Source organism: Gadus macrocephalus, chromosome 15 (assembly GCF_031168955.1).
Source record: "Gadus macrocephalus chromosome 15, ASM3116895v1".
Classification (NCBI taxonomy): Eukaryota; Metazoa; Chordata; class Actinopteri; order Gadiformes; family Gadidae; genus Gadus; species Gadus macrocephalus.
Genome location: NC_082396.1, coordinates 11,425,474 through 11,451,682, shown reverse-complemented (window position 1 = coordinate 11,451,682; position 26,209 = coordinate 11,425,474). Strand labels below are relative to the sequence as shown.

At 42.7% G+C, this 26,209-nt stretch overlaps 2 protein-coding genes across 2 annotated transcripts; both read right to left on the bottom strand.

The window, feature by feature from the left end:
* Positions 1 to 426: 426 nt before the first annotated feature.
* Positions 427 to 16,368, bottom strand: slc18a2 (solute carrier family 18 member 2). The gene is made up of 16 exons (XM_060073907.1): positions 16,253 to 16,368; positions 15,778 to 16,031; positions 14,415 to 14,784; positions 12,103 to 12,161; positions 11,905 to 11,988; positions 10,641 to 10,733; positions 10,464 to 10,553; positions 10,291 to 10,334; positions 8,587 to 8,647; positions 7,646 to 7,741; positions 6,896 to 6,974; positions 5,779 to 5,830; positions 5,303 to 5,366; positions 4,540 to 4,659; positions 3,014 to 3,147; positions 427 to 2,262 (listed from the first exon to the last, which is right to left on the bottom strand). The coding sequence occupies exons 1-16, from the start codon at positions 16,339 to 16,341 to the stop codon at positions 2,155 to 2,157; spliced, it is 1,797 nt and encodes a 598-aa protein (XP_059929890.1). The 5' UTR covers positions 16,342 to 16,368; the 3' UTR covers positions 427 to 2,154.
* Positions 16,369 to 20,255: 3,887 nt separating this feature from the next.
* On the bottom strand, positions 20,256 to 24,489 carry kcnk18 (potassium channel, subfamily K, member 18). The gene is made up of 3 exons (XM_060073908.1): positions 23,982 to 24,489; positions 23,736 to 23,879; positions 20,256 to 21,858 (listed from the first exon to the last, which is right to left on the bottom strand). Exons 1-3 carry the CDS (start codon positions 24,190 to 24,192, stop codon positions 21,002 to 21,004), a joined length of 1,212 nt encoding a protein of 403 aa, XP_059929891.1. The 5' UTR covers positions 24,193 to 24,489; the 3' UTR covers positions 20,256 to 21,001.
* Positions 24,490 to 26,209: the final 1,720 nt, after the last annotated feature.

The following is a 26,209-nucleotide window of genomic DNA, read 5'->3' as shown; positions in this document are numbered from 1 at the left end:
TATTCACGTTTAGCAGTTGAGTCTTGAACGATTAAACTGATCCAGACGAATCAAAGATGTCTAGGACTGAAAACCACAAGCAATAAGATACAGACAAAGAATAAAATAACAAATCCTAAAGCGAACAGTAGGCCTATTGATATTCAGGTATGTGGTGCCTGTACAGCGTCGTAAACAACAAATCCAAATCACTTTTTCCATATCCGTGGGTTGGTTTTTTTTTAAGCATACAACATTTAATTGAGGATACAACATCCCCTTTAGTATCAACATATATTACACAATCGGCACACCTCACGAAGCCACCAGGTCATCAAAAATCATAAAATATGATATAAAATATAGGATTGCTGTACTGTTTTGGTTCCTAAAAGTATCTCTTTGAATAAGGTAAACACAGATCAGAGAAGGCAAGTCAGAGAGAGCTTTGGGTTTCAAAGGCAAAATAAATCACTTTCTTTAATAAACACATCTTCTAAAACTGTGGAAAAAATGGTAATAGAAAACTGCCAAATAAATCTTACAGGGGAAATTTGAAACCGGATTATCTCCTCTGTTTTCTTTTATATTGTATATATTATCTTACAACACTGGCCAGAAAATGAAGGCTTTTCAAGTGAGAAATTATAATTTTTGCTTCATCATACTACTTACTTTACCAATAATTGTAAGCAGTCATCCTTGTGCAACAGAGACTGAAATATATAACGATTAATGTATAATCTACGATTTTATTCAGACAATAAAAAAAACTTTTTTACTAATCTTTAGGCACAAATACTTCAATAATTAAAGAATATAGTCCTTGCCAATTTACTAATTTAACAGAAAATCTATATCAAATTGACTTATGCTTAGTTTCAATGTATGTCACATTATTGTGATCTTGAGACAAAGAAGATGAAAAATTTGCCTTTTTTCAATTTCCTTTCCTTCCATCAACAATAGCGCAGTTCTTCAATGTTTGAAAACTGCAGCCATGACACAATTTATCCATAGATAAAATCACATTAGCTGCTTCATGATGTTTGGCTCAATGTACTGCATGCGACAGCTGGCCAGCTTACATCTATTCACTGCAACAACCTATGTACATGGTACTTTTTATGTATGATATATTTGTACATATACCTGAAATATCACAGATATAAAGAAATAGCAGAGCGCATCTTTAAAATGTGTAAAGGGCTCGACTGCACTGAACTTAACTATTTGGTTATGCGTTTAGGCCTACTGTCAACTACGTTGTCATTCCTTTTGCGGAAATAGAAATACTCTGCACACTACATAGGTTTTTTTCTATAAATAAATTAATAGCAAGGTGATTAGCTCAGTAAAATCGGCTACTTGCCAGAATTTATACCGTCACTGAAATTTGCTGATATAATGAACAACCTTTGTTTCTGGAACAGATTCGTTATCTTTTTTTAAATAACAAAGCCAAACTACACTCAACCATTGATTCAAAATGAATATTTATAAAAACAAATGATCAAATTTGCTACCTGATTCACAATTGTTTTGACATTTGACATTGGTTTATAATTTGTAAACATTGCTAAAGTTAAAACTGATAACGATGACCCAGAGGTGAAGTAAGATAAGTTTGTGTTTCAAAGATTATTGAAGGAGCCAACTCCTCCTTCATGAGTGACATCACACCACTTAGAAACCCCCTTAGAAACCATAAGACAGCTCTAGAAAGCTCCTTAGGAACTTCCTTAGAAAGCTCCATAGTCGGCTCCTTGGGGAGCTCCTTAGGAACCTCCTGAGGAACCTCCCCAGGAACCTTCTTATAAAGCGCCTTAGAAAGCTCCTCAGGAAGCTCCACTTCTGACCTGCTCCTCCTTGCTGTAAGGCTATTGGCTGGACACTAACACACTGCGGGCCGCCGGCCAGCACCCATGGGCTTTTACACTGAAGAACAACTTTGGTTTGGTCCGGTACGGGCGCCTAAACAGGACACATAACAGCAACGACGGACACGCAGACATTCACATAGAAACGGCTTTGCAGAGTAGTGTGAATCGTGATTCATATCGCTTATCGATCATTTCCCCACTTTGTGTTCTTCTTCTGCCTTCTGAGATTTTTGTACAACAAAATATAGATCCTCTCTGGAGCGACCTGGGACCTGGGACCTGCAACCTGCTTTTAGTCGTAGTCGTCGCACTCCAGCTCCATATCATCCCCCTGGTTGTGGCACTCCTGTGTTGAGTATGACCGCGTCTTCATTGAGCAGTTACTGTCCATCAGGATGGCCTGCGGAGAGGAGCGCAAGGGTTTTAGAGGTCATCGGGAGGTTGAACCTGAGGTCGTTGAAGGCCCTTTACTTCCGTGACACCCAGAGCCCTAGTGACTGGCAAGGATAAGACACCCCTACAGAACCACCATTAGGGATAGAGGAATTATTGTGTACTTTTGTTTTGTATTTTGTACAATTATTTTTAAGGTCCCTTTAAAGAACAGACTGTTAATGATGTCTAGCCACTCGCAAACCAGGACATTGATATAACCGGCCACTTGAACTTGAACTTGAAGTAAATTTACTTCTAGATTAACATAAATAAATTTCATATATTTTACTTGAATTTATTTTCATCTGTTTAAGAACTGTAATTCTCTTATTCTTCCTTAAATTCATGTTTACGTCCAAGATCAGTTAATACACTCACTCACACAAAGATTCCACTCACTCACACAAAGATTCCTACATTGTGACTCTGCTGTCCTGTTCTCAGGATCCGTTATGCAGTTTCTCCTAATCTTTGTTGACAGAATTTTTCCTCGGTAGAATATTTGTTGAAGACAAAAATGAGTTCAACAAAACAAACCTTGGCCAAAATGACTTGCAACTTGATGCAACACTTTTTTTTAGATATATGGGTTTGCCTAGACACATTTTAAAGTTGTGCGTGACTATGTCCTTTCAAAAGTAATCAGTTGTTTGTGTCTGGGGGTGAACTGCTAAGTGAGGTGTTTTGTGTCAGGGAGTGAACGTTTGAATTCTCACTATTTTCTCCTCCTGTCCTGGGGGATTCCTGAGGAAGATGCAGAGAGGTGCAAAGAGGATGTCGATTATTCCGATAATGGTCATCAGCCAGGGGAAGCCGATGTTCTCTGCGATGGAGCCTCCGATGGAAGGACCTGGAAACACAAGGCGCAGAGAGGTGGGTCAGAGCAACGTGCAGGCTGGCACACCTCAGTTCATTAATGTGGTGAATTAAAGGAGACATGTTATGGTGTTTTCCTAACAACTAAACATAGTATTTGAGTTCCAGAAAACATGTTTTTGAAGCTGTTTGCTGGAAATAGCTTTTAGGAGAAAAATCCTGCCTACCGCTATTCCCCTCTGTTTCAGTACCTTCAGAATGCGCTGTTTCAGGTGTCTGCTTTAATGCAAATGAGCTGCTGCCCATTGACCATGAGCTGTCAGACTGAACCACAGCATGGAGGAGAAGGGATTGTTGCCTTCTCCTCCATGCGAACTCCTGGAGCTCTGTATCTATATTATATTATATATGGGTATTTCTATAATATTATATCCAATATCACGGCCAAAAGCTATGTGTGCCTCGGATGATATTATGAATCATAAAGACTGCATCTGACGTCCTGGGCACTTCCACAACAAGTTAAAACTCGTAGTGGGGGATATATCGGCCATGGTTGAGAAGAATTGGGGGAAAGGAACTTTGGCCTTTCTGAAGTCCATGTACCGCGACATGGAGGAGAAAGGGATTGTACTCCTGGAGCTGAACTGCCTCCGAGTTTCCCCCGCCGGAGCTGCTCGTCGGAGTGGGGAAGGCAGCGGTAATATTCAACCGTGTCCCCTTCCTACGTAGGAGGGGGCGCTGAAACTGTCTCGCCCGTTTGGTAACCGTAGGCGGGGTACTTTCAGAAATGCATATCTCACCCAAAAAATCATGTACAGACTTTTTTCAAAGTTTGTATGCGTGTGGGAGCACCAGAGACTCAAAACAACACCCAAAACCACAAATCCCAGGAAAAGTGTTCTTTTCATAATATGTCCCCTTCAAAGGATGTAGCAAATCACCTAATTATATTTACTGAAAGTTAGAGTAGACTTGTTTTTGTAATGCAACGTGAACGCACAGACCAAGAGACAATCCTTAACATGAAATAACTTGTGGGAAGAACTTTTGTTAGATAATAGGGTTAGGGCAAGGGTCAGGCCTTAGAGCTAGGGTTAGATAGTAGGGTTAGGGCAAGGGTCAGGCCTTAGAGCTAGGGTTAGATAATAGGGTTAGGGCAAGGGTCAGGCCTCAGAGCTAGGGTTAGATAGTAGGGTTAGGGCAAGGGTCAGGCCTTAGAGCTAGGGTTAGATAGTAGGGTTAGGGCAAGGGTAAGGCCTTAGAGCTAGGGTTAGATAGTAGGGTTAGGGCAAGGGTCAGGCCTCAGAGCTAGGGTTAGATAATAGGGTTAGGGCAAGGGTCAGGCCTCAGAGCTAGGGTTAGATAATGGGGTTAGTGTAAGTGCTATGGTGAGATGATGGGGTTAGGGTTCGTTCTTGCTCACCCAAAGCGAAGCCCATGCAGAAGGCCACGTCAGCGATGGCGTACACACTCCCGTACACCGACACGTGGCGCAGGTCTACCAGGTATCCCATAATAGGCATCATGGAGGAGTCCACCATTCCTGTTGTCCAGACATCATCATCATCATCATCATCCCTAGCCTAACTCATTGATGATCAAAATATTTAAATTTGCATTGTAATTTTTGTTTTGTAGGTGTCACAAAGCAAAGTTCCTATCTTTACAAGACCCCCCTGGAAAATGTTTACATACCCGTAGTAGGAAATTACTGATGTACTGTATACCCCTGTACCATCTAGCTCGCTATAGTATACCATCTAGTTTACTAATGTATACAAGCTTTTTGGATACAACCGCAACATTTAGCCCACAATAGCGTACCACTGTAGCATGTACCTCAATATTACTATACCAGCGTAAAAATCAAGCTCAATTTAGTAGACCACTGTAGCATCTAGCTCACTATAGTATACCTGTGTGCCATCTAGCTCACTAGTACATCCCTGTATCATCTAGCTCATAGTATACTACTCTTCTGGATGATCATAGTATACCAGTGTACCATCTAGATCAATATTAATATAACAGTTTACCATCTATCTCGCTATCCACTGTAGCATCTAGCTTACTATCATATACCATTGTACCCTATAGCTTACCATCTAATACGACTGTACCATCTAGCTCACTCTTGCAATCCACTGGACCATCAAACTAGATAATAAGGAGTTTGGGGTACTCACCGATGGCAAAGCCCACCCCAAAGTTTGGAATTATCAGCCCGTAGATGTTTGTTGCAAATGGCACCTAGGGACAGAATCAGGATGTTGGGTATTTGTTATGAACCTGCATCTCTAGATTTACTGAAATGCAGATCCAGACACTATATAGGCATTAAATGTTGCATCCTATCCAAAGCCATTTGTATTTCACATTAGTGTATATCACATGATGCCAAATAATATGACGTTATTTGATATAATATTTAAAATAACCATATATTATTATTCATGACTCATATTAGATATAATGAGTCATTATTAAATCTGTTATAAATTATGCTGTGTGTCCAGCTAAGAATATGATGAATTTAGACAGTGGAGAATTTAGACAGTGGAGTAATTATTACCTTTTTAGAAATAATTGGCTGGATTTTTTTTGTACAATGTGTGTGTAGGACATCATCCATCACTTGGTGATAATCAAGTTTTGTACTTACGCAGATTACACTCAGCCCAACCACGAACATCCCGATCATAGCGCACAGCCATCTGGGCGAGAACAAAGGGTCATCCTGATTTGCATATCTCCAATACATTACTTCATTCATTCTACATTCTAATGCTTAATTTAATATAACTAATCCATAACTCATGATCTCTAATCCATAACTTAATATAATGAATACATAACTTAATATCTCTTTCATGACTAAATATAACTTAATATCTCAAATCCATAAATAAACATCTATAAAAATATCTCCATACCTCTTATACAAAACGTTATACCTCTCATCTATAATTAAACATATTTAATAAATATCTCCATTCCTCTAATCCATAACTCCATATCTCTATTCCTTAACGTCATATCTCTCATCCATCATTTAACAAAACAATTTTATAAATTCATATCTCAAATCTATAGCTCCATATCTCTAATCCATCATTGCTCATTTTTTATATATAACCCCATATCACTAATCCATAATTTAACACCTTTTACCTTTCATCTCTAATTCATAATTTTACATGGCTAATACTATCTTTATTTTGTGTGAGAGTGGCCCAGGAGGTAGAGCGAGTTGTCGGTTTCTTGTTGAATCCCCATGTTGAATCCCATGGTGTCTCTGCGCAAGACACCTGCCCTAAATGCTCTTGATAAATGGCTCTTGCCTTGCATGGTTGTCGCCGCTCTGTGTTTTTATGGTTGAATTTGAGGCAATATTGTTGTGGCGCTTTCAGATGTCACAGGTTTGACAAGCACTCTATGAATGCATTCCGTTTATCGTTTACCATTCATCTATCGTCAATCATGAATCATCTTCCATCTAGGTAATAATTTAATGTCTCTAATCCATAACCTCATATCTATAATCCATAACTCTATAGATTGAGATTAAGCCATCTTTAATCAATAAATTAGTTGTTAAATGTCCGAATTTGTAGGAGTGGATTAGCGCCAGCTGAGAGAGCGAAACAGCGTGTTTTCACTCTTAAGAGGAACTAAGAGCAGAGAGGCCCGCAAGCTGAGCCACGCAAGATAAGTACGACTATTTGGAAGAAGGGAAAAAAACACAATAACAACATCTCAGAGTTAATTTCCCTTCTCACCTCCCAATCTTGTTAGCCAACGTCCCGAAGATGTTGGTTCCAATAAGGTAGGAGATGGACGCAGGCAAGAAGGCAACACCTGGACACAGGACAGATACGCAGATAGATCAGGGTGTGTGTGTGTGTGTGTGTGTGTGTGTGTGTTGAGGGTCCTAGATAAGTGTGCCCTGCTATCAGGGGCTTCATCTCTAAGCTGCGTGAGCATTTCCCGCCATTTGTAATAAAGAGCAGAGCACCTTCCCCCTGCCAGCACGCCTCGCTGTAATATCCTGTCGAAGGAACGCCATCGAACGACCCCCCCCACTCCCCCTTCCCCCCCAACCCCACCACTGCTCTATCAACCCCCACAATCACTAGCCGCTACGGCGCTACCCCATGGTTTGTATTTATTTACTTATTTATCTGTTCAGGGTAGCTTCTCTCTGTTTAGATAATAGGCTGAGAAATAAAAATGAAAAGCGTTTAAAAGCTGCACCGGGTGGGGCTCGACTAATTGTCGTAGAGATATTGGATGGTAGCAGAACATTATTTCCTGAAAATAGCGATTTAATATTGTAATAAATGGGTCTTCATTGCAATAATGATAAAAAAACTTTGGCTGAGGTGATGCATGTCACCTCTAATGCATAAAATATTAATCTATCACTCGATTTTTTAATATGTGAAATATCATATGTATACATACAGCATTAGTATAAATGTGTGGGTTGTTCAGATGCTTCATATATAGCATAGGATTGAATGACATACCTAGCTGCCATTTCCGGGCACACATGGTCTCCATCATCCAGATAGGCAGGGTGGGCTCCATCATGGCTATAGCCATGTTCCCAAAACAGATTGCCCCTGGACGGATACGCACACGCACACACAGGCACACGCACAGGCACACGCACACACAAGCACATGCAAACACAGGTTATGAACGGACATAATAATAATACATTTTATTTAATCGCACTTTACATCAACTTAATGACCTCAAAGTGCTGAAATGTAAAGGATGGACAGGGTGCACACAGACAGGTTAGAGCTGTGATCCTGGAGAGACACAGATAGGAGATGGAGAGAACGACAGGTGGTGAGAGTGATCAGAGAGACAGACAGGTGTAAGAGAGACCGGCATGTGATAAGAGAGACAGAAGGTTGGTGAGATTGATCAGAGAGACAGACCGGTGGCGAGAGATTTGTTTCATCTTCCACTCTTCAATACCTCCCTCCCGCTCTCCTATTCTGTTTTCTCCAGCTCTCTCTATTATACTCTTCCTCTCATATCAACACACACACACACACACACACACACACACACACACACACACACACACACACACACACACACACACACACACACACACACACACACACACACACACACACACACACACACAAATAGCCCGACATGTATGCAGCCTCACGTGACAGCTACAGTGATGACAACACATACACACACACACCACACTTCAGAAACCAATTACACACACACACACATGTCTGCCCTAAATCCTGGGATCAATGACACACCCTGGTTTTGTAGCGGTCATATCCCGGTCTTCAAGAACAAATCCTCCAAGAATACATAATAATTGCCTTTCACTTCCTCTACATTAACCTCACTCTACACCTATCTTCACGTGCATGGTTATATATTTGTACATATGTATCTGTGTGTCTATATATTTCTTTTGTCTTACCAGCTGCGATGATAATGTAGGGATCTTTCATGAGGTTGATCAGCGAGGTTCCTTTCTGGTTCTGTACGGGAAAAAGAACATTTGGGGCTACATTTAGTCTCTGTACAGCGTTGATTGCTTCCTTCCAAAGCGACTTTACAGGTGAGGCTGAGAACTATCCAAGCATACGAGCAATTTTGGAGCAGCTACCAAAAGTATAAGTGGTGCATGAACGCAAAGTCCCTTAAAAATTCAACACCCCTGAAAATGTGTCCTACATTTGAGATGCAATTTCTACTCTAGCTCTTCTCCTGTCTCGGTTCACAGCTGTTGTAGCAATACAGAGGATAGTTGGAGCTCGGCCAGCGAACCAGCAAATGCGTCATGGTGTTTTAAAATCTCTGTATTTGACACTAATAACTGATTGGGTGAGTGACTCCATTATGCTTGTGTCTTTGAACCACCTCAAAACCCATTCACATGATAATCCCCTGTCTCACTCACTCGTTAGAGTCACATGTAGTCCTCTAGGACATGCTCATCTAAGAAATCCCAATCCTAGAAATGAACACATTTTAAATAGTTACAGTTTATTCAGCTGGAGTCAATGTTTAATGTAATAACACCAGGGCAAGGTGGATTGTGTATCTTCTATTCCTGACCACAACATCTTTAGTGCGTATTATTCATCCATTGAAGGGTTAGCGGCATGAAGATTGTTTGAGGGCTTAAAAGCTAATTAGTGAGCATCGCAGGACTCCTCTTAAACCCAGCTGGTTTATAATGAAGAGGAGGTTATTCTACTGGAGTGGAACTTTAATGGAATAACAAAAGGTCACGTTGGTGGGTTGTGTACCTTTCCTGATCCTCTATCGCAACATACTCACACGGAACTCACCAATTAGCTTAATTAGCCCACAAACAATCTCCATGACACTCGCCCCTTGACTGATGAATACGCACTAACAATGTTGTTCTTTGCAGTTAAAACCCCAAGCTCAGATGTTATGAAAGGTGAAAATTCCTAAAAGTCCACATAACAGCCGGGGCCAATGATGTGACACCTCCACAATAGTGTCTACAAAAGTGATTGCCTCTCACAACTTATTGTTGTGTGAGGTAACACACACTCAACAAAAAATGTTTTGATGGCTTCTAGGTTGCAGTATAATTATCAGGAAGATTTAAGCCACAGTTTTTATTTTGCCGGGATTCAATTCAAATCATTCACCAAAGACACAAGTAAAAATTGAGCTGCCTATAACTTCAGACACACGCTTGAAGCTGTTATTTTCATACTTGAGACCCCAGGTTCAGACATTGAGCTGTTGATTCACACTCACCGTGTGTCCGTCACATACACATTTAAAGGCACAAATTACACACCATTACCACACTTGAAGCCCCAAGGTCTGTCACAGGCCAAGCATGTGCATCAGTAGGTTTGCAGGCAACAATATATGAGACTCTACATTTGAATCATCTCAAATGGATTTATGTGATCAACTCGCTAATGCATATGGCAGCTTCAATGATTTCCCTTTCTTTATTGAGTCGGAAAATTTAATTTTTGTATCGCTAAATAAGTGTTTTAAGTGAGGCTTGTGGTAGTTCCTACTAGCAAAACTGCCCACTGCTTGAAACACCTTATTGCAGAGAGAAAACACAAAAGGCCTTCAGAAGAACTAGCTCTGACTAGGTGCAGAACTCGGGAGGACAACTCACCTCTGGCTCCACCTTGGTAGGTTGTAGAATAAAGAGCTGCAGAGCTGAAAATGCAGACAAACACTCATTTCAAAATAACACCCCTTGAGACAAAATCCTGCAATAGTCGTAAAGAAAAGTTGACACACAGAGATCATCAATATTCCGCAAGAATGATACCAAAAATAACCTACCTCCATCAAACAGCGCCAGAAAGGCCAAAATGAGAAACGGGGCGGTCTTTCCGACAAACTCGTACATCACACTGCCGAACGGTGGCCCAACTGTGTTAAAGAGAGAGAGGTGATGTTCGTCAATTGGGCCAGGCATTTTAACGTGTATTTAAAAGCCTGCCAGTGTTGTATACACACCTAGTACACCTAGCGCGAGACCGCCCAGGGCTATCCCAATAGCGTGACCCCTCTCCTCGTCATCCGTGTAAACACTGGCCAGCATGCCCATCCCTGCACGACAACCAGACAGTCACACAGAGAGACAGCCGTCAGGTATCACCATGGAAGAGATCAGGCAGAGGATTATGCGATTATATTCATCAATTTCTAACATCTACTGCAACAATAGATAAATTGGCGCTAGAATAATAATATGCAAGAATAGACTTCTCGGTCTCGTTTTAATGCAGCCAATCAAAAAACAGTTTCTCTGTGAAGCAGTCCAGGTGGGTTGAATGAGGAGAAAAGCTGTAGAAGGCAGAGGAATGGATATGGCTATGGCCATGGCTATGAAGGAGCGACCTCTAGTTGAATGATATGATATAACTACCACCAATTTCTGGTGAACCCTGACCGGGGCTCCTGCGAGAAAGGTGTCAGGTGTACATTGACCCAGCGGTCAAAACTTAATCCCTGGGTGTCAGGTTCTGCATGGATCCAGGGCCGACCCCTGACAAGGCCAGGGACTTCCAGGATGAGACTGGGTGGTAGGTATGGACAGCAGCTAGGAGGGGGGTAGTTTCCTGGGGATGGAAATGTCTTAGGAAAGGGTTCAAAACATGGACATGAGACGCAGCATCCTGTCATACGGGTTTGAAATGGAAGGAACTGTGTCTCCCCTTTAATACTGGAGGACAAATTAGGAAGAGTGCCTCCTCATTTTCATACTCCTTCATGACCAGGGCTTCCAACAGAAACATGGTGCAGGAGCTCCAGCATGGTCTGACTACTGTGGACATGCTAGGGGCTGCCAGGCACGTTCGAACTCTGGCTTGGTCCTCCAAGGAGAGGCAGACGTTTTCTCGAGTGAGGTGAAGCATGGGGTTGCGTCCTGCCACCAGTGAGGTGCAAGTGGAGGTAATTGGGATAAGCCTTGGGGGGGGGGGGGGGGGGGGTGGAGTCCTGCCCATTAAGGGGCCTGATTGGTGCTTGTAAAGATATGTTCGCATAGCAGCAAATTCCGGGAAAAGAGGAGCTTGGCCTTCGATCCAATCACCCGGCAGGAGTATGAACCAAATTCTATCAAAAGTCTAGCCTGCAGGAAAAAGACATCCCCCGACACGTAAATTGCTTTCCAACCCAGGTGTTTGTGATGGTGTGTGATAATGTTTCTTCGAGAGATAAAATGGGGCTCTTGCACTGTTGTGATACTGAGACGATGAATGAAGAAGATCTTGCTCACCAGCCACAGAGGAGCAGGAGGAACCAACCCCCTGCAGAGACCTGGCCAGGAACAGCAGCGTGTAGCTCGATGAGAAGGCAAACACTGAACCACAGCACACACACAGACAGACAAATCAAAGGCATTGATGTCAATGGCCCATACATTTCGTCATTGATAAAGGGTTTTGTTTGTGAAGAGATTTAGCGGCAGACTTACTAATAGTGGAGAGGAACATGATACAAAAGCCAATGAATATCGGAAGCTGGTATCCTATTCTGTAAGGACACAAAAATATGTTTTTTTTATACATATGGCTGAGGGGAAATCTAAACATAAAATTCATGCTAGGTCCCTAAAAAAAGCACTTGGCAGATTTCAGCTTGGGCTTCAGGTATGATTCATATCTTCATAATAAAAACACGGCAGAGAACACAAAAATCTTTAATTGAAATCGGATGTCTAAAATAAGCCAATCTCTGAGGATTCATGAGTGTTTGTACACAGCAAGCTGACATGCATGAGTTGGCTTGCACTGCCCTTTGTCAAGAGAGAAAGATGCTACGGGATAATAGGATTCTATTTTGTGCCTCAATTACAGCATATCTGGTTGCCTGGGATGTAATGGCTGCTTCCAGAGGTGTGCTCTGCCAAAATAACCTTCGTTCATAGCCCCCTATGGAGCTGTAGCACCTTAAGCCATAGCATTCTCTAACTATAGAACTATAGAACCATCACCCTTGGCACTCTATAGAACTACCGAGCCTTAGCACCTTCAAACAAGGCACTCTTTTGAACTTTAGAACCATAACCTGTAGCACTCTCTAGGGCTACGGAACCATGTATTGAACTCTCTCGAACCATGCAACCTTTAATACAGACTTATATCCCTATGGAACCACAGCATTCAGTTATAGCACTGTCTACAAAATAGAGCCATGACACACTTAGCCATAGTACCCTATTCACAATTGAAACGACTCACATGTGACCATAGTATTCACATCTCATTAAAACCACGTCAGAGGCACCCGGAGCACTGTCTTCAACGACACCACCTTACGTATGGCATGTGACACAGCCATAGCACTCTCCTCACTATACAACCATATAACATTTACCCCCAATACTGTGGAGACCTATGAACCCTTTACAAATATCATGTCTCTATATGGATGATCCTATGATGAACTACCTTTCGAATTAGAACCATAGAGCCCTGCCAACCATAGCACTCTTAAACGATATAATCTAGATATGTTAGCCATCATATTCCATAGAACCATAGAACCTTCCCCCATAGCACTCTTTGGAGAACTAAATAACCTAGATCCAGTACATCTTCTTATTTAGAACCAAACGATAATTAACCATTGCCCTCTAGAACTATAGAGCCTGTCATTCTAAATAACCTTAAACCTTCACCCCTAGCATTCTAGAACTCTAGAACCTAGATCCTTCAGCCATCTCATTCTATAGAGCCATAGAACCTTCACACAGTAATTTGTCTGTAAAGCAAGCTTTCTATCCTATTTCTTTTCCGAGTTCCTGTTCCAAATCTCATTGTTCAGAACAAAAAATGCATGGCACATCGTATGACTATTCTGTTCTGAAAAGGCTGCACAGAGGGATATCTATGGGAATTATGCAACTGAATATAAAATATTTCTGTGTAAAAGGTGGTAGATTATATTGACATCTATGTTAAAGTTCACATATGTGTCAACATACATGCACGCATGCACAGGCTAAGAATGATCACACGCACAAACACATGCACTCACGCAAGCGCACACGCACACACACCCACAAACACACACGAGTCACATGATTGATTCAGTAAGGGGAAAAAAATCATTTTGGGAATCATTTTGCTCTGTTTGATTCAGTTGGATGTCTGCTGCTGAAACAGACATGACAGTATATGGCCACAGAATAACATTACACAAACATTGTTATTATACACAACATCTGATTATCCTAAACAGAACATAGAGAATGGAGTCTGTTGTTGGTCTTTCTGTCCAATTTCCTGTAGATTTGCCTTCTGATAAGAAGTTTCCAGAATACTGTAAGGAACACTGACTGGCTGACTGGCTCGGATGGAGAGGATCAGAGTAAACCTTCTCATTCCGTGTATTTTGTTAACAAGTCTTTTGCTGTGACTGTAAGCTACAATTACCCCTCCAGGTTACTTCTTTAATTTTTTTTTTTATAAAAAAAAACATTATTGTCTGGAACACACTACTGTGTGTGTGCGTGTCCGTGCAGTGTGCATCGATAAAGTAAGCGTAGTTTGACAGGCCCTGGTCGTCAACAGTTAACGCCTGGTAGAAAACGGTCATGTTCCAAGAGCTTGAAACCTGTCTTAAGAGTCAGCATAGCCTATTCCCACTACACAGGCAAACGGTGTTACTAGTAATCAATGACATAACACACACAGAAAACGGGACGACAACGGTTTATTCGTGTCATTAGTATTTCTGAACAGTTTGCCACAGAAACACAAGCCTGTGTAAAGTGAACCCTACCTATTGGTCAGTGGCCCGATGAAGGGGTTGGTGATCAGCTGCACAGTGGCCTTGGAGGCAAACAGCAGCCCCACCTTGACGTTCTCATTAAGTAACTTCTTGCTGGAGTTGGGGCAGTCGTCACCGGGCTGGGGTGTCCAGGTCACCTGTGTCGTTGGCGCTGCGGTGTTTGCAATGGAGAGAGGGAGGTTCCGGTCGGAGGAAGGCTGAGCCGTGGCGTTCCCGCCGGTAACCTGGACGGTGTTGTCATACAAGGAGACGATGCTCTGGAAGCTGCCGGGGCCGCTGCTTTGGGGCGCCGGTGTGCTGTTCCTCACCACGGGGACCGGGGTATCGTCCATGGTGTACAGGTAGCTGGGGATGATGGGCACTGGCAAGGCGGGGAACACAATGAGGGGTTCAGTTCATGGCTGTTATAATGTTTAACGCTTTAGGTCCTACTTCTGTTGTTGTCTTTATCTCTTTCTTCCCTTTTTCCCTTTATTCTATTTATTCATATTTAATACTTTATTTGACTCACAACGAAGGAAATTTCGATTCCAAATCAGCATTAGACTTTTTATGACGAGAAAGACAATATTTGTTTGATAGATTAATGGGTTCTGTTCAGTTTATTTGCACAATTACACACATTTCCGGCTCTGCGGTCTCTGATAGGCTATATTACATGTTTGTTTTTGTTGATATAATAAAAATAACCTTCCAGTCTATTATAGATAATAACTATTAGTTTAACCGGGGAAACTGAGAAAATAATCCAAGCCTTCGGCGCCTTTTGATAGCAGCGACGACCCCGCTCTGTCTAATTACACCGCGCGCGTCCGTGCGTAATGGAGCGTCAGATCGAGCTGTTTCGGTTGATTTGTTCGGAGAAAAAAGCACAGACCATCATAAAAACGTTCACAGTTAGGTTCTAAGGAGGCTGTGTCAAAAAGGAAAATATATTTATATTTAACACACCATCAAGGCCATAGTTAACGCTATGCGTAGACGTGCGTAATGAGTCTGCTAATAATGCCTTACAAAAATATTACTAATATATCCGAATGTCTTTAATAATAAGTTATAAAATACCCAATCTTAACAAGGTAGTGCTTACAGATAGAGAGCATGGGTGTCCTAGGCAGATAATTATTATAAATGAACATACGCTAAACGAACCATGCAAAATAGCCAGTCGTAGTGGGGACAATAAAATGGTCCAATTTGTTGCACAATATCCAATTATATCTCGTTTATGGTGCAAGATTTTTACCATTCTAAGGGATTAAGATTTCCAAGTGCGCTTAATATTAACACAAACGGTCTCCTCATTTAGATCAAGGGTATCGAATAGGTGAATAAAATGAGGTTCCCTACGTACCGACCACTGTGAGAAGCATGTTGTCCAGAAGCAGAGCGACAAAAACGATGAAGAGAATTAGTTTCCTCGATTGCCTCTCCTCTCGGAGCCATGTTATCAACTTGAGCTGCCGGACTGCGTCTAGTATCCCCATGACTGCAGTCCCCACGGAAGAGAGCGAAGGAGATGTTCGCCCTTTGGAAAATACACGCTTGTCCGCTTCTTTTGGAGACAGAGGGCGGGAGTCAGAAACCTCATAGAGAGAAGCACACCACCTGTAGCATAGCAAACACCATTAGGACATGTATTCTACCTTAGCCGGATGAAAATGGATATCATAACCTTTGCTCATGAAAAAAAACATTGAATGGGTCTCATAATAGGCCTAAAAAGTTCTGCGTAAAAGTCCACATAAGTTCATGGATTGCAACAAAACATTTGAACGTATAATGACAGAAACCTGAGGATTTTTTTTTTTTAAAGAATCTTACCTTACATGCGTACAGGCTTATTCCCTTTTTCCTCTGTTGCACTGACGAGAGACGCATCAGAAGCCGTCCCTACTTGACGGGTCCTTGACGTCATTCAACCTTTGTGTGGAGTAGACTGTTCCCGATACGCAGACTGTAGCACAATAATAAGCAAAAATTGGCCTTCACGATTGGTCTTCTTGACATACACTGAATAATTTCTACTAATTTCATTGCCCTCCACGTGTATTCAATATGAGATTTTATTTTGTCGCGTCAATATCAGATGACAGCTTCAACCTATTTTTGAAGTTGGAAAAATGTTTAAAAAGTTCCTATAATTACAGTGGGAAGAGGTGAGATAGATAGATCAATTGGCAGTAGCCAAGCCTCTTATTTTTTCCCTCGAATAAAAAAAGATTAATTAAACTATCAACGGATCAATTGAACATTGGCCATTAAAGTTGACGTTTTTTTGCTTTCATAAATCCGAGTTGGAAGCTTGTGAAGAGCGTGCGGATCCTGTTGCATGACTCAATGGCTCCATCTTGCGGTGAGTTATGATCCCTACATCTATAGATATGTTTTCGGGACAAATTTGTATAAATTTGTCTTGACTTGACTATCAGTAACTCTAAGCCCCAATCTGTCCCATACCCAACTATTCATCTATACAAATGAACAGTGTATTTGTGCAAGATTTGTATAGAACCAGGCCAACACTGTATATAAGAACTTGTTCTTGATGATCTGCCTGGTTAAATAAAGGTAAAATAAAAAAAACTTTGATCAAACATCAAAAGAGACCATGACGGTAATCATTCAATTATTGAGGACTCTGCTTTTATGGTCCTCACTGCAATTTCTAAAGGTGAATAAAGCCTAGATCTCTTTGACAAGAAGACAGGAAAAGCAAACCGATAGGAGCAAGAATCATACCGTTGTTGTTAATAATGTAGCAAAACAAACAAGAACACTTTTCTTAAGGTTCAATAATATCAGAAGGAGTAGGCTACGTTACTACTCTGTCTCTGTGGATAGTCTCCTAGTGATTTTTAGCAGTGCATTATCTACAGCCATCAAATATGTTGCTCCACAAAAAAACCGCATCTTGGTTCACTGAAGACACTAGTAGCGAAGCTGCAGAATACTAGAACGTAAATAGTGCTCAAATCAACTTGAAGCCCTTTCATTCTGTATGGCATGGCAGCCTGCTCATCTCCCAAACTGCATTACTTCCAGGAACGCCTACTTTGCCAGTGTAATCAACATCAATAAGAACTGACTCAAAAACATACTCAGAACGTGGGCTCCTCCCTCTCAGCATCCAATTAATCGAATTATTTGAACACAAAATCTAATCCATTAGTAAAGAATTGATGCCTGTCATCTCCATCTGACTCAGCCAGCACCAAGTGTCCACCCTGAAGCAACCCTCCTGCAGTCCACCAAAAGGATTGTAGCAAACCAAACACCTGATGTCACCTGATGACGAACAACCTATTTGAACCATTTCAGGACTTTCCTTTCCACTGAAACTGCTGTGACAAGAGTGGCAAATGATCTTCTCGCGACTATGGATAGCAATGAAAGCTCTGTTCTAGTGTTGCTTGACCTCAGTGCTGCCTTCGACACAATCGACCATGGTATTCTTCTTCATCGTCTCGACCACATGTGGTCGAGACGATAAAAGGCAAACAGGTCCACAGACGATGCCATCACCCTCACCCTCCACACTGCCCTGTCCCACCTGGAACAGATGAACACGTATGTGAGAATGCTGTTCATTGACTACAGTTCAGCATTCGACACCATTGTGCCCTCCAAGCTCGCTGTGAAGCTCAGGGACCTCGGGCTCAACACCGGCCTTTGTGATTGGATCCTGAGCTTCCTGACGGGCAGACCCCAGGCAGTGCGGATAGGAACGCCACGTCATCCACCCTGACTCTCAAGACCGGCGCACCGCAGGGCTGCGTGCTCAGCCCTCTCCTCTACTCCCTGTTCACACATGACTGCGTGGCCACACACAGCTCCAACACCATCGTGAAGTTTGCTGGCGACACGACCGTCATAGGCCTGATCACCGACGGCGATGAGACGGCGTACAGAGAGGAGGTGAGAGCCCTGACATCTTGGTGCAAGGACAACAACCTCCAGCTCAACCTCAGCAAAACTAAGGAGCTGATTGTGGACTACAGGAAGCCGCAGGGAGCCGAGCACGCCCCCATCACCATCAACGGGACGACAGTAGAGAGAGTCAGCAGTCTCAAGTTCCTCGGGGTCCACATCTGTGAGGACCTGACCTGGACTCACCACACCGACACCATCACAAAGACGGCGAGACAGCGGCTCTTCTTCCTCCGCAGGCTGCGGAGGTTCAACATGGACTCCAGGATACTCTGCAACTTCTACAGGTGCACCATAGAGAGTATCCTGACAGACTGCATCACCCCCTGGTACGGCAGTTGCTCCGCCCTCAACCGTAAGAAATTACAGAGGGTGGTGAAAGCTGCCCATCACGTTACCAGGACGGAGCTGCCATCTATGGAGGACCTCTACACTCAGCACTGCAGGAAGAAGACTAACCGGATTATTAAAGACCCTCATCACCCCAGTAACAAACGTTTTCAGCTGCTCCCGTCTGGTAGACGCTACCGCAGCATCCGGTCTCGCACCACCAGACTAAGGGACAGTTTCATCCCACGGGCCATAAGACTACTGAACTCCTAAGCTACCTAGCTCACCACTATGACACTTTATAACTTGCCACTTTAGAACTTGCCACTTTATACCAGTCGACATCTGGATAAACACGTCTGTTTATATTTTACATTTATTCAGTTTTGCATTTAGGTCCTGATCTCCTACTTGTGTTCCTCTTATACACTTACTTTTTATTATTATTATATTTATTTTATATTATCGAAGTCTCAGCTTTCCTACTTGTGTTTCTCATATACCTTTACGTTCTCTTATATTGCACTGTTGGAGGAGCCCAAGACTAAAGAATTTCATTGCCAGCGACTGCTCTGTAATTGTTGTGCATATGACAATAAAACCATCTTGAATCTTGAATCTTGGCATCAAAGGTTCTGATCTTCGCTGGTTTAGAACTTCTCACTGATATTATATCCATGTTCTTTGTGATGGATCAGACTCAAAAAATTGCAACTAAGTTTTGGCATCCATCAAGGGTTGATCCTTGGTCCACTGCTTTTTTAAATGTACGTGCGTCCTTTTGGTGATATTATCCACGGCTACGTAATTGGCTTCCACTGTTATGCTGACGATATTCAAATCTATATTCCTGATTAACTAATCTTGGGGTTACCTTACTCTTCTACGAGAAGCCCCCAGCTTGGCTAGACCGCTGCAGCTCGAGAGACTACTGACTAGAATGAGAAGATCTGAGCACATTACTTCTAATCTCACCTCTCGACACTGGCTCACTATAACTACCATATCGGATTTATTTGCAACTGCTGACTGCGTGGCTGGGTGTCAGTGTCTGTATCCTACTGTATGAACGTTTCTAATGGGGTTGATGCATGTTTGTGGAGTCACTAAATAAGCAGTTTGTTTGTTTTATGTGCACCTCACCCTTTCTAATTCATTATTCTGTTTGTTATAGCCTGAGGCTATGGTGAATATGAGTGGATTAACCGGTTAATTGACCAGCGTCCCATCACCATGTACCATTTAATTTTTATTAACTAAATTATTTAAAATCTTTGCTTGTATGTATGCCATAAATATATGGCCTGTTAAGCCCTTTGAGACTGTACGTGTGATTAAGGGCTATCCAAATAAAATAGAATTTAAATGAAATTGAAGCCACGTATCATTTGATGTCAGTCTATTTGCATTAGGCCTCATAAATGAACTCCACTGTTACCCCTCTATCAGATGTTATCGAGATAATGGCCCCTTTGTATTGGAGAGATAAACTGACATTTGCACAACTCATGGTAAGAATACATGTAGAGACCAAAATAATCGACCTCCAATGAAACATACAGGAGCTTAGACTACTATGACATATGTTTATTTCAAATGTTTCAAGTATCCTCGAGGAACCTCAGGCAGGTATGCAGCTTTTGGCAAATGCAAAACATGCGTGTACGTCTTTGTGTGTGTGTCGGTTTTCAACTCATGCTAGTTACAAGTCAGTCAGCAGTGGAAACAAGCCAGACAGCGTCTCAAATTTGCACTCAATAGGACCTTGGGAGACCTTTGTTCTTAGGTAAACCATGGCACAGAACTCCAGTGCCTAAGCAAGATTAACACAGGACAAGGCCTCAAGCACAGTGCAGTTATGGTCCAACTCATAATGACACATCAACCTATTGGAGATGTCGTCATCAAATCCAAATCAAGACATATTTTAAACAGCCCTCTCCCTCAAAATCCTCATTAATGGTTTCAAACATATTTGACCCCTGACCCCATTTTTATGTTAGAAAACGATTGTGACCCGTTGTGTGTCCATTTCCGTGCCACATGTGTTTTAACCCAATCGACATCTGTGATTGATATCAATGTTGTGAAGTATTTAGCAGTAGCTTGCTCATGGCTTGAAATCCTTAGTTTGCATATGAGGGACATTTACCCTTCACGTCTTGTTTTCAAATCAGACATGCATCATCAAATATTTAATCAAACAGCTGTAATTATAGGTCGGCACTCTCTTGTGACCCCAGATGCATCTCAGATGAGCCCACCGCCCGCCCCCAGGGCTGGGAACCACTGCGTTACTCCATTTGCCAGTACTTAGACTAAAGGTAACCTTCTGATTGGTCCATCATCTCCTGGTCACGCATGGTGACCACATGGCCCCGGCTCATGAAGCGGATGCAGGTGTGGTAGAAACTGACAATGCGGGTCTGGCCCAGCTTAAAGGCCATTGACATGATCGCCATGCCGACGATGATGAACAGCGAGGTGATCATGAAGTACTTGGGGTGTTTGGGCACGATGTCGCCGAAGCCGATGGTGGTGAGTGTGATGAAGCAGAAGTAGTACGGGTCGAAGCCCTCGAAATCTGTCTCCCACAGGGGCAGGATCAGTCCCCCGAGGAGGATGTACGTCACCACCACCAGCAGGATGAGCACGAAGGGCACGTCCAGGCCGTCCATGTTGGTCCCGATGCCCGAGAAGTCCCACATGGCGCAGTCCTTGGGCGGTCTGGGCATGCGGTCCAGCTCGGGACAGGACAGGCTCCGCAGGAGAGGGCCGTGGCAGAGGAAGTTCTCCCGGGCCAGGATCTTTTCAAAGATCTCCTTGTTGCTGTTGAGCTGCGTCAGCTTCTGCTTGAGGTCTTTTTGGTTCTGGAGGACCTGGCCGATGTCCATGGGCTGGCGCATCACCGCGCCATGGCTGAACACGAAGGTGCCGTCCTCCAGGGTGTGGTGGGTCTCCTCCCACGCCTTCTTAGAGGCCTTGTTGGGGGACCAGGAGCGGTAGCAGAGGGCTTTGCCCAACTTGTGGATGCGTCGGTAGGCACGGGACAGCAGCACAGCCAGGACATCACCAACGTCGCTCATGACCAGAAGCATGAGAGGGATGCCCACCATGGCATACAGGATACACACCACTTTACCCAGCAGGGTGACAGGGTAGATTTCTCCATAACCTAATGTAGAGAGGAGGGAAACTTGAGTGGATGGTATCAAGCCTACAGACCACCAGGTCTTGAAGGTAGTCTAATCTTTAAAGGCAGTCTTACGTTTAAAGGCAGACCCTTTTTTGTTTGTGTTTGATCATGCATGGCTAGAGGTGATCTTCATTTATTATTTGGTATTGCTGCCACCTGGTGGAACATTTCTAGACCTCACCAGGACTTGCATATTTTCCCCCGAGAGTGTAGCAATTTAAAAGTTTGTTTGCACAAAACGGGTAAGAAAATAAGCTTGGCCATTCGCTTTAATGAACACAGAAAATGAATGGATCAAAGAATAAGCAATTATATAGTTTCACAACAAACATCGCAACAACGCAACAAAACTTTTTTTGAATAAGTGCGCTTCTTTTTGCACAAAGAAAACACCGAACTGAACTTCGATAAAAATGATTAGATAAATAAAACCCAATTAAATAATAAAAATACAATAGGCTTGTAGATTAGATAACGTTAAGTGTCTTCCGGTCCAAAGTGGCTTTCTCTGGTCCCCAAGCCATTAGGCTGCTGCCCACCAATATCAGGCAGCCAACTAATGCATCGTTACAAGCGGTTACACTCCTACATGAGTCATCGTGTCATGTATACTTCCCAAGAAAATCCCAATTCAACACTCAATATCAACCATTTCAAAGTAATATATATTGACTTTTCATTAAAAGCCACAGATCAGATCCAACTTTCTTTAATCAAAATCTGGTGGGCAAGCTAGCTGAGTGATCATCTCGATGTAGGCTATCATGTTTATAAAGCACGGGTATAGGCCTGTATTCGTTTCACACTGTATCCACAACATAGCCTACTCTCTATTTCTCCTAGCGTCTTTCGCGTCTCAGCTGCAGACTAGATGCTCTAGCGAGGTCAGGGCTGGTGAAGTGAATGCTCCGTGGTCACCAGCAGGCAGGGAACAGCCGCCATCATCCCCCCGCCACCGCACCGGGCGGACCTCCCACGACAGCTGACGGTACTGACACACAGATGAAGCTACAGGACACGGCAAGGCATGTTTACGGCTCGTGTTTCTAATTCTAATTCCAATTATTAACAGACTATAATAATAGCCTATTACTTTAACACAGAACCCCGCAAATTGGTGATATTTGTTGCCTGAAGTTTGAGGAAAGCTGACCCTGTTTATCCGCGTGTAGAATAACTAGCCAAGCTAATTTCTTGTTTTCAATACATTAGTTTCTTCCATTCAATAATTGCGGTTGTTTATATCTAAATCGGAACATAATAAAGACCCTGTTTTTCCCTTGAACTCCTGTTTGCAGTTCTCAGCGCTATAGATGAACAGGGCAGTGAATAGGCCTACGCGCGGTTAGGCTGTCGCATAGATCACATATTGTTTTCTTTTAACCAACAATTGTGTTGTTAAACTTCAGCCGAAGGCATAGTATCCTATGTATTTAACAACTGGAGCGACACTTGTTATTAACAGCATTATCTATTTCAAGGTATTTAATGTTCTTAAACCCGGTACACTACCGAAAGTGTCGACTCTCATGTCGTGTCAATGTTTTTGACTGAAAAAGGAGTTAAATCTCAACCAAGCAAACCTCACTCAGGAAGCTTTCCATCAACTAAATAATAGATGGACTTCCTATTGATTAACAGTTATACTCGCTTCACACACAATTTACTCCAGCACAGCATTAATCGTTCATTTAAACTGCCTACCTTTTAGTGGAATGAAAGAAGGGTACGGTGAGAGCAGCATCCCATGTTTCATTCAAAGCTCATTTACTTTTATTTTGTTAATGCTTGGACTAGTCGATCAGTCGATTCAATTTGATCAAAGGAAACTTATTCATTCCATAAAACCTACTTACCAACTGTTGTGAAGACAGTGCAGCAGAAGAACATGGAGCCAAAGAAATTCCATCTTTCTGGATATTGCAGCCAGATGGACTTGAAGCCTGTTTTGATATTTTCTTCTAGTTCCACCACCAAATCGTCTTGCGTATGCTTACTGTCTGAAAGGGATGCAGAACCAAGAGTAATAGCAAAACAATATGCACTATTATTATTTTTTTATTGTATTTTAAAGGGTTGTAGCTATGTTTAATGCTACTTACTGGTGATGTTCTGTACGATCTGCCCCAGGAACTCGTGGTATTCGTCAGTTGAATTGGGTTCCTTTCGACCTTCAATGTTCTTAAAAAGCAGCGCTCCCAAGGCTGCATATCCGACCAAGGATAGGCTGAGAAAAAGGTGCGGGCAGATCTTCCAGAGGAGCACACAGCATGGAGCTTCTCTGTTTTTGCCAGCCTTCCGTGGGGCCGACATCTTCTCGTGTCTTCTAGAGCCAGATCTTCATTCACTCCCTGCTAATGGCTTTCTGGTCATGGCCAAAGAGACCTATGTAATGGGCTCGGCACAGCCCTCACTCGCTGGAGGCACTAATGGTCTGGCTTCCCAGGATGCCGCGGGCCGCTCTTAAGGGTGTATAGACACCCTATAGGCTAGATCTAAAGTGACAGCTCACAGCTTTAAGACATCATAAGACATTGCTCTCCATATTGTTTCGATTTAATGTTCTTGTTTTGTTATTGAGAGATTGGTAAAGCTATGTGGTTGTGTGGTTAGAGGGAGAGGAACAATGACAGGTGCAGGGGCGGGGGGGGGGGGCTCGCCCCTGGGCGTTGAACAACTATCATACCATTGCCCTAGACTGAAGTGTAAAAATTCCCTCCTTCCTGTCTAGCCTATAGTTGACCTCAACTGTAATGTTTGCATTAGAGTTTTGCCTTTATATTGATCTAAGTTCAAAGACCCACTCTTTGAAATACCAATATCACTTTGGCCGTGGACACAAAGGGTTGCAAAATAATAATTGCATCCGCCTAGAACCAATCTTCCACTGCGCCATAGGATTGCTATAATGTAAGTTCTGGACCGCTGTCAACTTATTCTACTTGAGTCGGTTGAGAATCAAACATGAAGGCCTACTGAGCCTTGTGGAATAATCTTGACACGTTTCAAACATTTACACACGACTATAAAATTTAATGTGCTACAGTGTATTGACATGTTCATTGAAAACACTTGGACACGAAATACCCCCCCCCCCACACACACACACACACACACACACACAAACACACACACCGCACATTCGTCCTCATCCTTCAACATGGAGTAGTAAGTGGAGGAGGGGAAAGCATTCCCACTCTGGAGTGTCTCCCCTTTTAACGACTGACCACACTCCTACTTGTCCTTGCATCCTCTCTCTCTCTCTCTCTCTCTCTCTGTCTCTTTCACTCTCTCTAGCTCGTAGTCTGTGTGGTGAAGCTTGCTTTTGCCCTCATTATACTAAACTTGTAGAAAATCTACTTTCCACTTCCTCTTTCAACTTTTTCACCCTATCATTCCTCCCATTACATCTCACCATATTTGTATTGACAAACATAATCCTAGAATGTATTGTAAAAAATCGAGCTTGTAATCTTAATGGGGCACCCACTAGTGATTAGTCAATATGCACGCATTAGCATCTTCGTTGGAAGTAGCCAAGTAAGTTGTGAAAGTTACTTATCTTTTAACGGTAAATTTACAAAGAAAACAACAAGAAGCAATTTACCTGGTTTCTGTACAAATTTATTGGAAAGGTGTTCAATTCAAAGTCAAATAATATTGTCTCTCATGAGAAAGACCTGGTTTAACCTGTTACCTACTCTTTAATTCCACGATCATCTGAAGACTAAGAGAGATGCGATCCTCTTCTAAGTACCCGTTCCCGCAACGGCTCTGGTCCCTGGCGAGTGTCTCCTTGTTGGAATAAACACTCCATATGGCATTCCCCTGAACATAAACACATAAGCTTGCCTGTAAGTAGCCTTCTGCCAAAACAGTGGGTCGGAGAACGCATACAATGATGTCATCCCCTCGGGAAGAGATACTCAATATTCTCAGTCCACGCTTTTAAAGAAGAAAGTTGTTTGTGTTAGAAATGAACCCCATTCATCAGGCAGGTCTTGGCTGGGAATTCGCTGAGAGATGGAACCCAGATGGGTGGTTAAGCTCCCATCTTCTTGGTGGCCTGCAGTGTGAGTGTGTTTGTGTGTGTTTGTTGATGGTCCGGGGTGAACTTCATGGTTTATGTCCAGGGTGTTGACTTCACACAGGAAATTGTGTGGTGTTTTATAAATTCTTTTTTGTTTGTGTACATACAGCCATCTTGTGTGTCCCTGATTTTGTGTGCGTAAATCCAAATGAGTAAAGACGTATTGTAGTCCATTCCTCCGGGGGATGTGTGTGTGTGTGTGTGTGTGTGTGTGTGTGTGTGTGTGTGTGTGTGTGTGTG